The sequence below is a fragment of the Argopecten irradians genome, chromosome 6, assembly GCF_041381155.1.
Source record: "Argopecten irradians isolate NY chromosome 6, Ai_NY, whole genome shotgun sequence".
NCBI lineage: Eukaryota > Metazoa > Mollusca > Bivalvia > Pectinida > Pectinidae > Argopecten > Argopecten irradians.
This window is the reverse complement of record NC_091139.1, coordinates 27,192,688-27,210,872: the sequence shown is the minus strand read 5'-3', so window position 1 is coordinate 27,210,872 and position 18,185 is coordinate 27,192,688. Positions and strand designations below refer to the sequence as shown.

At 36.7% G+C, this 18,185-nt stretch overlaps 1 protein-coding gene across 1 annotated transcript in view; it reads right to left on the bottom strand.

The window, feature by feature from the left end:
- LOC138326422 (laminin subunit alpha-2-like) overlaps window positions 1-18,185 on the bottom strand; it is a 117,024-nt gene that overhangs the window by 57,270 nt on the left and 41,569 nt on the right. Inside the window, exon 2 of the mRNA XM_069272531.1 lies at window positions 17,821-18,119. Coding sequence (XP_069128632.1) covers window positions 17,821-18,119 — 299 coding nt within the window. The remainder of the gene's footprint in view (window positions 1-17,820; window positions 18,120-18,185) is intronic.

Here is an 18,185-nt window from a genome sequence, read left to right as displayed (position 1 = left end):
CAAGGTGTCCCATAAATCTTAACATGTTATCAACCTTAATATATATTTATATGATAAGCAAAGACAGTCTTGAAAATACTGTTACCATCTGCCCATTGGGATACTAGGTACATGTATATATAGTTTTAAAACTAGAAATGTCTTCACAATGTAATTCAATATCTCTCTATCAAAGTGTGGGAGGACTAAATGCAGTGGGATGGGATGGGATGGGACGAACATGAGTAATAGTCACTAATATGCATGTACCTGCCCCTCTTTCCGCCGCCTCCACCCCAAAAATGCTGAATATTTAACAAAATAAAAAGAAAGGATAACGACATAAGAAATAATTTTTTCTTCTATTTCTAGCATTCTGAAATGTCAAACCAATCTTCTATATCTTCTCCCTAAATTTGGAAGTTTTGATGTTAAACCACACAATGAATTGATACTATCAGACAGTATCAGTTTTGTGTTTCTCAAGAGGCCATACATAAATCATCTCTATGTAATGTCAATGCAGATTGAACAAAGACACTTTGATTTTTTTTCGTCTGCTGAATGAACTATTACGTAGAGCTATCACAACATATGATTGGAAATGTTAAATTGGTAATGATTCCAATATGCACAATACAGATGAACCCTGAGGTTCTCCAGATAAACCTGAAGTCACAGACAACCTGGCGGTCCCCGAGATCTCCCCCGTAACAAATACCCATCACAGGTAAAGTTATAGGTATGATACAATCAAACTTCAAACACAGTTCACACCTGAAATAATTACCTGTGCAGTTTACAACACAAAAAATACCTGTAGCACTTGTCAAAGAAAAAAACTCATTGCAATCGAGAACCATAACGTGTGACTAAGTCGTCTAGTTTCACTTTAATGTTTTTGTTGACCGTCCATGCATAGACTGTTTATTAGGGAATATTAGCCCAGGCTCTTACAATGTCTATAAATTTACCCCTCCCCACTCCAAATCTCCGTCCTTTATCTATTCTCCACACAAAGAACATGTATTTTTTCTGTCCCACTACGTGGTAAGTACGAGGCCTACCCTATATTACGAACATAACACCAACAAATGTAGTATATCAAACCCACAATGACATAAACACTATTTTTATGAATTCAATATGACTCATATATTTGTGCATGTCTATCCAGAAAGACTTGCATTATTTTGGTAAAAATGAATTAAAAGCTTAGGCAGGCCATGGGTTAACAATGACTCATTATTTTAAGTGTTGTGTTAATCGAGGAAGCAATTTTAACTGTATTAGACCTCTTATCTACTGTTTTAACAATGACACATATGTTTATGGTATAATGACAAACTCGTACATGGTAATGACACAGGAATGTGTATCACACACACAGATAATTCCATGTCATCCATGTCTCTCCATGTTATAACAATGTATGTGACACAGTCTCTAAATTGTCTTTTGTGTATTAATCTCGAATCAGCGAAAGTTAACATCTCTAGGGATAATGATTATTCAACATAATTCTGAAAATGAAGAAAATTCAAGGATTTAGTTTGAATTTTTTCACTTTATTATACAATAACAGCCAGAGTGCACAAGATATGTCTACATGCATTTTAAAATCAGCTGTATCTATACTATTTAAGGATGTGCCACATTTTGAAGATTGAGGAAAGCCAGAGTATTTGGAGTAAAACAACTTACCTGCAGTCAACTAGTACCCAGATGGGTTTGAACCCATAACCAGAAGGTAGAATTGTAGTGGTAGAGTTATGGGACACTTTAACCTGTGTTATATAGGAGATGTGGAAAGAGAATGGGTCAATAGCATGGAGCCAGCCAGGTTTTTGACTATATTCTACTTAATATTTATAGCTAAAAATTCCCCCACCCCACCAAACTTGCTCAGAATGTTCTGTTGATAATAAAATAGAGATGAGAATGGTAATGAGTGATGAGATTTAGGAGACTTTAACAGATCTGGTCATGCTGGGCGCTATAAGCTGGTTTGGAACAAAAATAGTTAGATTAGTGCAAAATTGGGAGGGGGTGTGGGGGTGGGGGTAACCCAGGGCTATAAAGTGGGGGAGGGAGTGGGGGGATTACTTTGGTCTAAATATAAGGCATAGGATTATCTGGTCCAGTGAGGGTTTCTATAGCACAGAATGGACACTGAAGGAAAAAACTGTGTCTACCTATAGTGTGAGGGTTTTATGTGCATTCTGACCCTATAGGAATGGACATATATATGATACCTGTATCGGAATAACAAAAGTACCCCCATGGTGACACGAGACAAAGTCAGTCAGGGATATTTCCTGCTAAGCTCCTTTTTAATCAAATCTGCTGAATTTATATGCAAAGGGAAATGTGTGCTATCATTAGTGTCAGGGAACTTGGTCCTAAACATTTACCTTATGCATACACTGACAGAGTGGGGGAGTACTCACATGGTGGGAAAGGAAAGTAGACTATAGTCTGTTTCAGAATTCTATTGGCGTTGATCTTTCTCATTTTCTATCAGTTATATCATTTGCCTATATACTGACAACTGATAACACACAATGATGCTATCCACTAATGTCAGTCAGATTATGATTTACACCAGTGCAGCCACTCTCTGCGGTTTACATGTGGTTTAATCAGCCACAACTCCTTTTTACATCAGCTACAATGAAAATTCTTTATTGTGCTCTCTAAGATCCTTCCATTCATACTTTGACTATTACCTTAACTACTCAATAATTACTATTTTCAAAGATTAATTAACAGAAACAAACTAATGCACATACATGTTATCTAGATTGAGCGCTCTTAGAAGCATTAAGACAGTTTAGGTTTTAAAACTAATGAAATGATAAACTAATGAAAGAAATTGATTTGGTTTTTTGTTGGTTTTTTTTCAATTAATTTTGTTTAATTACAGAGATTGAAGTGTAAGGTTTTGATAGAGATGGAAGGCCAGAGTTTCCAGAGAAAAAATCATGACCTACAGTCAGAACTTAGCAGCTGTTGCATCTGACCTTCAGAGATAAAATGAGGGACACCTTCACCATTACAGAGTCAACTTAAGAAAAGGGTCATTAAATGACAAATATACATCATCAATAAAAATAATTGAAATACAAAACAAAATGTGACAATCTAGGCAAATGGAGACAATTCTATGCAGCATTATCTATGCTGCACACCAATATAGTTTTCAAAAGATAGATGATATGGTTACAGTAAAGTACCCTATTCTAAAGCTTCCCCAATAAATCATCTGTCCATTATATCTGGTCAGCATGTAGACACTATTCTGACCACTGGACCCCTGGATTGAGCCATTATCACCTTGACCACCAAGTAACCGGGATACCATTGTTAGGGTAACACTCCTGGGGTACAGTCTACCCTGGACACTGTCTGTGTTAATGGGGGGGGGGGGGCAGTAAGGACTGACATCTACACTTCATTACCTCCCCTGTTTACAGCCCTGCAGTGGTGTTGATGGCTCCTGTGTTTATGGGTAGGTGGCGCTATTTCTGTCACAGTGTGGGGTATGGTTGTGGATTTGTTGACCATCACCGGCCTCAGGTTACCGTAGAGGTCAGTGAAGGTCAGCGCTGGACACAACAAAGTGTCTTTTTATAATGGTGAGATGTAATGCAATATGTATCCTCTAGGCTGCGTAGTGTATTAGCTTACTGAAACCTCAGCAGGTAATGGTGGTAACTGTATTCAATAAAGGTTCTGAATGATGATAGAGAAAAATCAACAGAACATGACATTCTATAGATAAAAGAAAATAAATGAAGAACATTAAGAGATTTGCATGGAAATAAATTTGAGAAATTGTCAATATAGTCAAACAGTATTTGCATGTACATGAGGGACTTAATGTGGGAAAGTTATGTTTACTTTCAAAATTCACATTATTGTTCGGTCCGGAATATATTGTTTTGTCCGGCTTTCTCACAGTCCTTGCTGGTCCGAATGTCGAGCCATTTTTTTTCAACTTTGGCAATGTCTGCACTTGATTTAAGGTTTGTAAGAAAACCCTTAAGAAGGTAACATATACAACAAAGTACTTGTAAGAACAAAATCCTAGCTGCCCTGAGAGATTGGGCTGAATTATCACACGACTACAATGTGCGATTGAAGTTATAAATAAGCCTGAGGACCTGACGGCCTGAAAACGTTCCTGACAGACGAGATGACAAAACACTCACTGTCCATAAAAATGTTTAAAAATTGATAAAAAAATGATGAGCAGAGATGCACAGCAAGTGTGTTGTTTTACAATGATAAGATAACATGGACCAAGCGAAGGGCATGTGGGGATACCAAGAGCGCCATCATCAGAAACAAAAACTAGACGATACATACACTTTCATCAAGTCTGTAACCTTTACAGATAACGGTGTAAAAATGTCAAAGTTCCTGCAGGTAAAGTGCAGCGTTAATTGCAGGGATTAAACCAGCATCTCGTCGGGCTGTTCAGTAGATATACACCGTTGTGCTAACGCTATCTTTACACTGTTTGCTGCATGATAAACATCTACATACATCGCTTTTAAAAGTAAAGAAACATGAAAACCTTTTGAATCTACGATCCTGTTGTTTCTACGTACAAGAAACACAAGGTTACCATTAAGGAAACAGCGAAAACGGTAAATTGTTACAAGGAAATGTCAGCTGGTGCTTGGTTAAAATGTGAGATTTGTGACTCTGACAAATGTGGTATTAATGTCAAAAGTTGATGGCACAAATAGGGAGAAAACTGCACTATGTACATGTACAGATGCATAAACTCTTGATGACCAAGGGGTTCCCCTCACAAGTTATGTTTGACATCTTAAAATAAATATAATTTTTTAACGCAGACACCTCTTTGATTTTATAGTTTATATGTTAGAACTACAGAATTTTAGAAGATATTGTAGTGTAAATAAGTAATGAAAAATTAAATTTAATTTGTGAAGAAGTCATAATTTAATGACCAATTAATATTAGCTAATAAGTTATTGTAAAAGCTAAGTATTCATTCTGAACTCATTCATTATCATTAACCAATGGATAATATTTGATATAAATTAGACCAAAACTGATTTAAAAAGATAGTACGGAAAGGTATGTAAAAAGTATCCCTGATGTATTTATAGATATGTATATAAATCAGGTAAGTATATAATGTGAGAGTTTCACACCTGATTACCTGTTACTTATCTGACCCCCTACACTTATCTATAACAAATAAATACCTTGAAAATTCAATTAAGTTATAACCTACCCCAGGTACACACAATAGTCAACACAGATTTGTGTCAGTGTGACACTAACAATGACAGATTCATCATTTTAAATCCTTTGTAACCATAAACGCTAATAAGGTGCTTTAAATTTTTAAATTCAATACACAATTTCCTCTTTCCTAACACCTGCATACTTTCATTGAAATAGAAAATAATTCAAGGTATATTTACAAAAGACCTAGGGGGTTAATATTATATAATTATGGAAAATGATTTAATTTTGTGATCTAAGGAATGATCATATGTGTGCTAATCCTTTAGATCATTCTGCAATCAATGAAAATATCCTTAAGATCAACCTGTAATCATGAGATTATCCTCAAGATTACCCTGTAATCTGTGAGATTATCCTAAAGATCTGTAATCAGGTGATTATCCTAAAGATCATTCTGTAATCAGGTGACTATCCTAAAGATCACCCTGTAATCAGTGAGGTTATCCTAAAGATCACTCTGTAATCAGTGAGATTATCCTAAATATCACCCTGTAATCTGTGAGATTATCCTAAAGATAATCCTGTAATCTGTGAGATTATCCTAAAGATCACCCTGTAATCAGGTGATTATCCTTAAGATCACCCTGTAATCAGTGAGGTTATCCTAAAGATCACTCTGTAATCAGTGAGATAATCTTAAATATCATCCTGTAATCAGTGAGGTTATCCTAAAGATCACTCTGTAAACAGGTTATTATCCTAAAGATCACCCTGTAATCAGTGAGGTTGTCCTAAAGATCACTCTGTAATCAGTGAGATTATTCTAAAGATCACCCTGTAATCAGTGAGGTTATCCTAAAGATCACCCTGAAATCAGTGAGATTATCCTAAATATCACCATGTAATCTGTGAGATTATCCTAAAGATAATCCTGTTATCAGTAGATTATCCTAAAGATCACCCTGTAATCAGTGAGATTATCCTAAAGATCACTCTGTAATCTGTGAGATTATCCTAAAGATCACCCTGTAATCAGTGAGATTATCCTAAAGATCACTCTGTAATCAGTGAGATTATCCTAAAGATCACCCTGTAATCAGGGAGATTATCCTAAAGATCACCCTGTAATCTGTGAGATTATCCTAAAGATCACCCTGTAATCAGGAGATTATCCTAAAGATCACTCTGTAATCACGTGATTATCCTAAAGATCACTCTGTAATCAGTGAGATTATCCTAAAGATCACTCTGTAATGAGGAGATTATCCTGAAGATCATCCTGTAATCATTGAGATTATCCTAAATATCACCCTGTAATCAGGTTATTATCCTAAAAGATCACCCTGTAATCAGGTGATTATCCTAAACATCACTCTGTAATCAGGATATTACCCTAAATATCACTTGTAATCTTGGAGATTATCCTAAAGATCAACCTAAAAAGATAATCAATGAGATTTTCCTAAAGATCATCCTGTAATCAGCGAGATTATCCTAAATATCACCCTGTAATCAGCGAGATTATCATAAAGACCTCCTGTAATCAGGAGATCACCCTGTAATCAGGAGGTTATCCTGAGGATTACTCTGTAATCAGTGAGATTATCCTTAATATCACCCTGTAATCAGGTGATTATCCTAAAGATCACCCTGTAATCACGTGATTATCCTAAAGATCACTCTGTAATCAGGTGATTATCCTAAAGATCTGTAATCATGTGATTATCCTAAAGATCACTCTATAATCAGGTGATTATCCTAAAGATCACCCTGTAATCAGTGAGGTTATCCTAAAGATCACTCTGTAATCAGTGAGATTATCCTAAATATCACCCTGTAATCTGTGAGATATCCTAAAGATAATCCTGTAATCTGTGAGATTATCTTAAAGATCACCCTGTAATCAGGAGATTATCCTAAAGATCACTCTGTAATCAGGAGATTATCCTAAAGTAAAGAGATCACCCTGTAATCAGGAGATTATCCTAAAGATCACCCTGTAATCAGGAGATTATCCTAAAGATCACCCTGTAATCAGGAGATTATCCTAAAGATCACCCTGTAATCAGTGAGATTATCCTAAAGATCACCCTGTAATCAGGTGATTATCCTAAAGATCACCCTGTAATCTGTGAGATTATCCTAAAGATCACCCTGTAATCAGTGAGATTATCCTAAAGATCACCCTGTAATCAGTGAGATTATCCTAAAGATCACCCTGTAATCAGGAGATTATCCTAAAGATCACCCTGTAATCAGGAGATTATCCTAAAGATCACCCTGTAATCAGTGAGATTATCCTAAAGATCACCCTGTAATCAGGTGATTATCCTAAAGATCACCCTGTAATCAGTGAGATTATCCTAAATATCACCCTGTAATCAGTGAGATTATCCTAAAGATCACCCTGTAATCAGGAGATTATCCTAAAGATCACCCTGTAATCAGTGAGATTATCCTAAAGATCACCCTGTAATCAGGAGATTATCCTAAAGATCACCCTGTAATCAGGAGATTATCCTAAAGATCACTGACTCTGTAATCTATTAAGATCTGTAATCAGTGATTATCCTAAAGATCACCCTGTAATCAGGTGATTATCCTAAAGATCACCTGTAATCAGTGATTATCATCATCTAATCAGTGGAGATTATCCTAAAATCACCCTGTAATCAGGTGATTATCCTAAAGATCACCCTGTAATCAGTGAGATTATCCTAAAGATCACCCTGTAATCAGTGAGATTATCCTAAAGATCACCCTGTAATCAGTGAGATTATCCTAAAGATCACCCTGTAATCAGTGAGATTATCCTAAAGATCACCCTGTAATCTGTGAGATTATCCTAAAGATCACCCTGTAATCAGGTGATTATCCTAAAGATCACCCTGTAATCAGGAGATTATCCTAAATCACCCTGTAATCAGTGAGTTATCCTAAAGATCCCATGTAATCAGTGAGATTATCCTAATCACCTGTAATCGTGAGATTACCTAAAGATCACTCTGTAATCAGTGAGATTATCCTAAAATCACTGTAATCAGGAGATTATCCTAAAGATCACCCTGTAATCAGTGATTATCCTAAAATCACCTGTAATCGGAGATTATCCTAAAGATCACCTGTAATGAGGAGATTATCCTAAAGATCACCTTAATCAGGTGATTATCCTAAAGATCACTCTGTAATCAGTATTATCCTAAAGATCACTCTGTAATCAGTGGATTAATCCTAAATATCACCCTGTAATCTGTGAGATATCCTAAAGATAATCCTGTAATCTGTGAGATTATCTTAAAGATCACCCTGTAATCAGGAGATTATCCTAAAGATCACTCTGTAATCAGGAGATTATCCTAAAGATCACCCTGTAATCTGTAAGATTATCCTAAAGATCACCCTGTAATCTGTGAGATTATCCTAAAGATCACCCTGTAATCAGGAGATTATCCTAAAGATCACTCTGTAATCAGTGAGATTATCTTAAATATCACCCTGTAATCAGTGAGGTTATCCTAAAGATCACCATGTAATCAGTGAGATTATCCTAAACATCACCATGTAATCTGTGAGATTATCCTAAAAATCACTCTGTAATCAGTGAGATTATCCTAAAGATCACTCTGTAATCAGGAGATTATCCTAAAGATCACCCTGTAATCACGTGATTATCCTAAAGATCACTCTGTAATCAGGAGATTATCCTAAAGATCACTCTGTAATGAGGAGATTATCCTAAAGATCACCCTGTAATCAGGTGATTATCCTAAAGATCACTCTGTAATCAGGTTATTATCCTAAAGATAACCCTGTAATCAGGTGATTATCCTAAATATCACCCTGTAATCTTGGAGATTATCTTAAAGATAAATCTGTAATCAGTGAGATTATCCTAAAGATCATCCTGTAATCAGTGAGATTATCCTAAATATCACCCTGTAATCTGTGAGATTATCCTAAAGATCACCCTGTAATCAGGTGATTATCCTAAAGATCACCCTGTAATCAGGTGATTATCCTAAAGATCACTCTGTAATCAGGAGATTATCCTTAAGATCACTCTGTAATCAGGTGATTATCCTAAAGATCATCCTGTAATCAGGAGAATATCCTAAAGATCATCTTGATATCAGGAGAATATCCTAAAGATCACCCTGTAATCAGGAGATTATCCTAAAGATCACTCTGTAATCAGGTGATTATCCTTAAGATCACCCTGTAATCAGGTGATTATCCTGAAGATCATCTTGTAATCAGGAGATTATCCTAAAGATCACCCTGTAATCAGGTGATTATCCTAAACATTACCCTGTAATCTGTGAGATTATCCTAAATATCACCCTGTAATCTGTGAGATTATCCTAAAGATCACCCTGTAATCAGGTGATTATCCTAAAGATCACCCTGTAATCAGGTGATTATTTTAAAGATCACCCTGTAATCAGTGAGATTATCCTAAAGATCACCCTGTAATCTGTGATATTATCCTAAAGATCACCCTGTAATCAGGTGATTAAACTAAAGATTACCCTGTAATCAGGAGATTATCCTAAAGATCACCCTGTAATCAGGAGATTATCCTAAAGATCACCCTGTAATCAGGTGATTATCCTAAAGATCACCCTGTAATCAGTGAGATTATCCTAAAGATCACCCTGTAATCAGTGAGATAATCCTAAAGATCACCCTGTGATCAGTGAAGTTATCCTAAAGATCACTCTGTAATCAGTGAGATTATCCTAAAGATCACCCTGTAATCAGTGAGATTATCCTAAATATCACCCTGTAATCTGTGAGATTAACCTAAAGATCACTCTGTAATCTGTGTGATTATCCTAAAGATCACCCTGTAATCAGGTTATTATCGTAAAGATCACCCTGTAATCAGTGAGATTATCCTAAAGATCACCCTGTAATCAGTGAGATTATCCTAAAGATAACCCTGTAATCAGGAGATTATCCTAAAGATCACTCTGTAATCAGGAGAATATTCTAAAGATCACCCTGTAATCAGGTCTTTTGCCTAAAGATCACCCTGCAATCAGTGAGATTATCCTAAATATCACCCTGTAATCTGTGAGATTATCCTAAAGATAATCCTGTAATCGGGTGATTATCCTACAGATCACCCTGTAATCAGGTGATTATCCTATAGATCACCCTGTTATCAGGTAATTATCCTAAAGATCACTCTGTAATCAGGAGATTATCCTAAGATCATCCTGTCATTAGTGAGATTATCCTAAATATCACCCTGTAATCAGTGACATTATCCTCAAGATCACCCTGTAATCAATGAAGTTGTCTTAAAGATCACCCTGTATTTCTAGAGATAAGCCTGCATCCCTTATTCTTTGAAAAGTAGGTCCTAATGGATTTCAACCTAGAATCAGTGGAAATTATTACCCTATTTTAAAGGTTAAACAACATCTGCAAAAGACAAAAAAGAAAAAAACTAAAAAAAAATATGCATCTGCAGAAATTCTACTGATTGATTCTGTCTTTATACAGGTAAACAAACCACAATGAAAGGCCAAATATTAACACCTGTCCACACCTGTTACAAGAACCTGTGTTTATGTGTGTAAACACAACTAGTGGCTGTCATTCAAAAATGCAATAAAATATCAAGCACCTTAATTTAAAATCTATAAATAATTCCCAAATGCAAGATATGAAATATTTATAGGTTTAATTTTAGGAGGAAAAGCCAAAAATCTATACATATCTGTAAGATTTTACCTGTCTTATGCCTTTATCTATGTAACAGAGACAACCGTTGGACGTGAAAGGAAAGGATGGGATGAAACAGAAGTGGACGGACAGACATAGGAACACACTATGCCTCTCTATTTCATGAGGAGTCTGTGAAAACCCCTTACACTCTCTTAAGGTTGATAAAGAGCTGAAGCATTTTTATAAATGTGTAAATCTTGTGAAACTGACTAGAATCTGTGTGAAACTGCGGGATGATTTGTCTTCCATTGAAGACTGATCCACTGACACCTTTCAGTACAACACAAAAGTGTCCAGGTATTAGCTGGACTTCGGGTCCGATGGTCATTCAGCTTAGCTACAATCTGCTGGCCAAAGTTTGTTACACATTGTTAGGAATATCAATGGTCAATGTATTGACAGGAAACCAGATTAGGGCACCCCCCTGCTGCAAACTCTGTAGGGATCTCACCTAGGCTTTGTACAAGGTGCTATATAACTTCTACTGAGTGACACTGGCTTCGATAACAGATTCTGACAATTCTTCTTAGAATACAGTCACTGCCTTCAAAAGGCCACTTGGGCACATATCTATCAAGACTATCCAGCAATGGAGGGCTGATTGTGGTTTAGGTATTTAGATCAAACATCTAAATGATCCTTATTATAAAACCTTAAATCGAAAGCAATAAAAATCTCGTATTTATCCTTAAATAAGCCTTTTCTCTTTTCCAGGGTGAAAATTTGACAAAAGATTAGGTGTAAATGCGTGAATTATTTTTATGATTTCTTGACAGATATAATTCGAAGATAAACACGTACAAGGTTTAAGGAAACAGAATTTTTTTTGTGTCAATCGCTATGAAAATTTACCCAAATCTCCTGACAACCAGATGAGTTAAAATGTAACTAAACACCATACTTTCCACAGGATTCCTGTTTCCTATCTGTCTTATTGTTAGACTTCACAATCTAACGTCAGAATTACACACAGGTAAAAAAAAACCTCTACATTTTTAAGAATGAAATATGACTGATGGCAATAGGAGCCAGATAGGGTTAACTGTTGTAATTTTACGGGGAATGACCTGTGTGGTCATGTGACAGTATTCTGTGACAGGCTAAATGACACCCTTGCCTATATACATCCGTCTGATAAGTATTGGCCAGGTACTAGCCCCTCCCGCCCTGAACCATGGAGGCAGACGACTACTGTCAACTCCCTGACAGGTAAAATCACTGGTTGTCAGTGACAACCAGGTGTGAACAGTCGTACTCTTTATACCCCATAGTTGGTGACAAAAGTCCCTCACAATGTAGAAAGTTAAACATTACTATTGTATAAAGGTTACTAGGTAATATGTTATTTTTCTTAGCTGACAAGATGCTGACGTACATAAAATCTGGCGTAGTAAAAGCTTCCTTAAATACCTGGTCTCCTGAATAGGATTTCTTGGCTGGCAAGCTTTAGACTGCTACATGCTTCCTCTAATACCTAAAACCTTTCTGGACTAGAGCTCATAGAATACAATTCAGTCTTCAAACACATCAGCAATTATCTACTGCAGCTAATCCAGCACCACCTCTGATACATCTAGTTTGGTTTGATTGTGGTTTAACATCCTTTTCAGTGTCATTCAAGGACATGCCAGGTTTTTGGTGCCAGAAAAAAATCCACTGACCAACAGTCAATACCTGGCAACTGCCCCATATGGGATTTGAACTGGCAGCTCAGAGGTGGAGGACTTCTGTGATAATATGTGGGCCATCTTACCACTCATCCATCTCTGATACATACAATATAATGCACAAAGTACTATACTGTCAATATCTTATCCAATATGTTATAAAACTGTTGAAACCTCAAGATAGTAAAGTCTGCCTTAGTGACCACCTCTATTTAACGACCACCTGCTTAATAAGACAACTTCCTTGGGACCCAAAATTGCCAATTTCAACACAATTTGACCTGTGTTTAAAGACCATTTGGCTATTACTTTTGTCATTTGTGTGGTACATCTTTCTCAGAAAGACTTCTCAATTGCTATTTCTATCTCAATTAGTCATGGGTGCTAACATCAATTTTCATTTACTGGTAGTCCTGTTTCACCTTACACGACTGTAACACAAAACAGAGTGATTTTTAATGCTCAAATGAGCACAATATACATATTGGTAATTGAAACCTGGTGGAGTTGTTTGAGAGATGAAGCAAGCCATTTCCTCCTGAGACAGTCCAGTAAACAGACAATGTCCAACAGTTATACTGGTCAGTCTGTTACATTAGTAGGTCACTTCTATTTGTTTGACTTGGAACATGTGTCTTTGATCAGCATCAACTGTAACTCTATGGTTCAATTCATAACAGATTTGCTCCCTTTTCACTTGTTAGTTTGATGGCTCAACTGAATATTTGAAGACCACCCTTACAAGAGTACAATTATTTCCAATGGTGAGAATCATATCAACTGACAATGACTTCTGATCTAAGCCCATTGCATAGAATCAGTATGGGAAGTAACAGGTAGGGGGTGAGAAGGGGAGGAAAAGGGATGAGAACAGGTGAAAGACCATAGGGACAAGGGCAAGGACCAATGACAGGGGATAGGGGCAAGGGCAAAGACCAATGACAGGGGATAGAGAAAAGAACAAGGACAAATGAAAGGGGATAGGGGCAAAGGCAAGGACCAATGACTGGGGATAGGGGCAAGAGCAAGGACAAATGACAGGGGATAGGGACAAGAGCAAGGACTAATGACAGGGAATAGGGGTAAGGGCAAGGACAAATGACAGGGGATGAAGACAAGGGCAAGGACAAAGGACAAGGGATAGGGGAAGGGCAAGGACAAATGACAGGGGATAAGGACAAGACAGGATAGGGCAAGGCAAGGACAATGACAGGGATAGGGGAAGGGCAAGGCAAATGACAGGGGTAAGGGGACAAATGACAAATGCAGGGGATAGGGGCAAGGGAGATAGGGGCAAGAGCAAGGACTAATGACAGGGAATAGGGGTAAGGGCAAGGACAAATGACAGGGGGTGAAGACAAGGGCAAGGACAAATGACAAGGGATAGGGGCAAGGGCAAGGACAAATGACAGGGGATAAGGGCAAGGACAAATGACAGAGGATATGGGATAAGGGCAAGGACAAATGACAGAGGATATGCATGGGTAAGGGCAAGGACAAATGACAGGGGATAGAGGCAAGGGCAAGGACAAATGACAAGGGATAGGGGCAAGGACAAATGACAGAGGATAGGGGCAAGGACAAGGACAAATGACAGGGGATAGGGGCAAGGGCAAGGACAAATGACAGGGGATAGGGGCAAGATGAGGAAGAGAGGTGTAGGATAGGGACAAGATGAGGACAAGTGGCAAAGAATAGGGACAAGGCAAGATAGAATGAGATGTAGATGGGGATGAGATGTGCCAGATAGGGATGAGATGATACGAACATGGATAATACATTCCCCCATCATTATGACAAGAGCATAAAAAAATCAAATAATTAAAATAGGCATACTGTACATACAACATATATTATTATAGGGGGAGTAAGGGGTACTACTCTAAAACATTCCCACACACTGCATGATCTAAATACAATATTATCAACTTTTTAACCGCATATTTCTGATACTTCAGCCTGATATATATATTTCAATGAACTAGTCTGTGTCTGTGTTTCTGTGAGACACACACTATTCATTCACTGTCACCCTGTCAAGTGTGAAATGCCAGGCAGAGGTATTACACACAAGTTTAACCTAGGACAAAGCTTTCTCGTGTTCAAAGATCGACAGATAGCTCTGCTCTTTTTACCCTGTCAATTTTTTTCAATAAAACTACATCTTTTTTCCAATTTAAATGAAATAATCATGTGGTTTGGTGTGGATATAAACCTGACACACAAGGTCCTGATGGCTTGTCCTACTTTACTTGTGAGGAGAGAGTGATGGGCTGAGTTTTATATTAACACCTTCATGTCATTGAAGTGAGACTGTGCACACCTTTTTCTGTCGCTATGCACAATTCTCGCTGTTCTGGTTTTTCTCTGAATTAAAAATCTGGACTAGTTTTAAGCTATTGAGCTATTTAACAAATTTAAATAACAGACTAACTTTAAAGTACAAAGGCTGTAAGAAAGACAACAAGACACTGAATGAACTAAATTATCTCTCGATTTCAAGGTTAGAACTATAGCATCATTTTATTAGTAAAAAAAAAACAATTTTAAATGACATAATTAAAGCAAATGGATTGGGCACAAGTTTTTCAAATGTTATCAGCTACTTTAGAAATGCTCACTCTATATATTATATATCATAAGATAATATAAACTGTACAATTTCAATACTGTACACACTATAGATATATAATTAGGAATAGAGCAGGAGATATAATTTAGAGAGAGAAAAAGAGATGAAAAGAAGAGAGAACAGGAGAGAAAGTAGGAGGAAGAGATACAATTAAAAGCAGCTTGACTATAGGAAAAATGTTGGGCAATTTCCAATTCATCATTTACAGAATTATCTTTCATAGGTAAAGTTGATTTTCAAATTTTTAAATCTCATTTTTTCATCAATGATCCAAACACAATTAATTATAGCATGTGTACTGTATTTGATTTTACATGTTGTAGAGATCAGAAGCCATTTTTAACTCCATGAATGAAAACCATACATGAGAATGTGACTGAACTGATAAATGTCTTTAAAATATACTTTCCACATTCCCATGGCTATTTCTTTATCATTAATGACTGAGGTCCCTGTGTATTTGATGTTGACCACTCACACTCGACCCTTTAAAGTCCCTGCTGGTCATATCCACAGATAAGGGCCATTTCCTTTCAGACCTAATCAAATTCTGAGTACTCCTTACGGTTCAGTACATGCTTTTTGCCCAATGACCAAATTTTCAACACTACATGTAATTTTCATATAACACAATGGCGTTCTATAATGTAACTGTACATAGAAGCCGTACACAGCTGGAATGGAAAATATCAAGTTTAACCTATTTTTCATCCATCAAAAGTCTTTGATTTGAATAGATTTATAAATAACCAGATTTTTCAACCTAATAAAGGATGTTACTTTCGACAGTAATACCTACTTTCCTCTGCCGGTGACCATTATCGTGAGATTGGTAGACCTAAACTTGGGAAATATGAGGTCGTTACCACAAGGCTACAGAAATGTAAAGCAGGTGCCCCTACAATAACTCCCATTTACACTAATTTAAACTTTTCAAGCTTTTGTCCCTGTTTAACCTTTGAGATTTGAAAGTTTCAATCTTGTGCTTTAACATGCAGGTGCCCTAGCTAACAATGGCTGTTATTTCACCTCGAGTATGTGACACAGTTCTGAGTTTCTATGATTCACTTTAAACTTGACTCCAAATGAAACCCAAGATATTTGTTTTGTTTAATGTTTTAGTTTCAAAAGCTTCTCAATCTTAAGGTAGCAACATGCAGGTGCATTTACAACTGTTGCAATTTTCTCTGCTACTGTAACCTTCAATCTTGTACTTTAAACATGTAGGTGTCCTGACTATGCCTGCTATACCAACTCTAAGAGAGTGACACAATTCAGAGTTTCTATGATTCACTCTAAACTTGATTCCTAATGAAACTTAAGAAACTTGTTCTTGTGTAAGTTTTGAAAGTTTCTCAACAGGTGCTCTTACAATGGTTGCTATTTCCTATGCTGGTGTGACACAATTTTGAGTTTCCATCTTCCATATTTAACTTAATTCCTAATTAAGAAACCTAAGAAACAAATCATATGAAGTTTCACAGAAGTGAACCCCCATCCCCTCCCACCACACAAAACCCCCTCCCCCCATTAATCCCCATTACTTCACAACCCCAGGACACACAGAAGTACAGTTTACCACATGGCAATAGAAGAGTTCAGATAAGGTCACCTATGGGTAAGCAGACAAACTAGTAAATCTGTTTTCTCCTGACCTGGCAAAATTAAATGAAAGTTGAGAATGCATTCTTCCATTTATATGAGTTATTGTGAGCAGAAATCCAAAGAGTAAATAATGTTTCCCACAATAGCAATAATGTCACCCCCTGTAAATTCCTAATTAAATCCTTTCATTTCTCCGCATTCTCAATCCCACCTCGTTTGTTATTCGCTGTTCATGGCTCGGAGACAATTCAAACTGAAATTAGTTGATCTTTGAAAATGCAGGGCAATTTTATAAAGTGATTATAGATCCAGAGTTATATTTCCAATAAAGATAATGTTTTGTGGACTGATTGACACAATAACACAGCCACAGGTAAAATTCAAATATTTAAATAATTTTTTATCAAATTGTCACTTCACCCGTGACCAAGTGCAACTTTCACTTTTGGCCAATGGTAAAAAGTTCTCTCAGATAGCAACATGATGATCATATGTGTAAGTTTTTAAAGAGGGGTGAGTAAAGCACGTTTCCGATGGATAAGATGTTGCTGGAGTTTGAGCCCTTTAATTTTCTTCATTATCAGTGTGTCTGTAGATTTATAGTCAACAGACTGTATCTAGAATATTACAATTATAATTTTCAACAGTTTACTTTGCTTTAATATGATTTTGGTCACTTGATTGTGTCTGATTTTAAGTTCAAACTAAGGGAAAATAACCTTGTACATTAATTCAGCCCAGAAACTTTCATTCAAATCTTATAGGGTCTGGCAGCCAGTCAAGGGTGTCTGGCACTGATGTAGCTGAATTTTTAGGAAGTTTTATGTTTAGTTTCAGAACCAGTATTATTACAATAAACATTTTCAACTGTTTTCTCAAAATAAACCAGGATAATTATATAAGTGATTTTTTAACTATATTGTGATTTAAAAAAAAAAAAATAACAATTACATCAAATATTCGTCGTACCTGTTTGAGATCGAGGGTGATGGTGACGTAGTTGTACTCCCATCCATTGGTGACCGACGGACTCTGCCACCACGATCTGCGGCCATTGATAGCATTGGTAATTGGATGCCGCTTAGAAGGGATGGTACTCGCGGCATCACAAATATCACAATGTTGATTGGACGATGGGAATATCTTTACATGCTGAACTAACTTACAAAACACTTCCGGGCCACTCTCACCACACGTGGCATTCACAGAGATGTCGGAACTGTTAGCTAGATTGAAAATATCCGGGAATAGAGCCCTGGTGCCCAAATCTGTGAAAGACAAGAAAATATCGGATTATAGTCATTTGGTTGCTTGAAAATGCTTAATTCTCAATC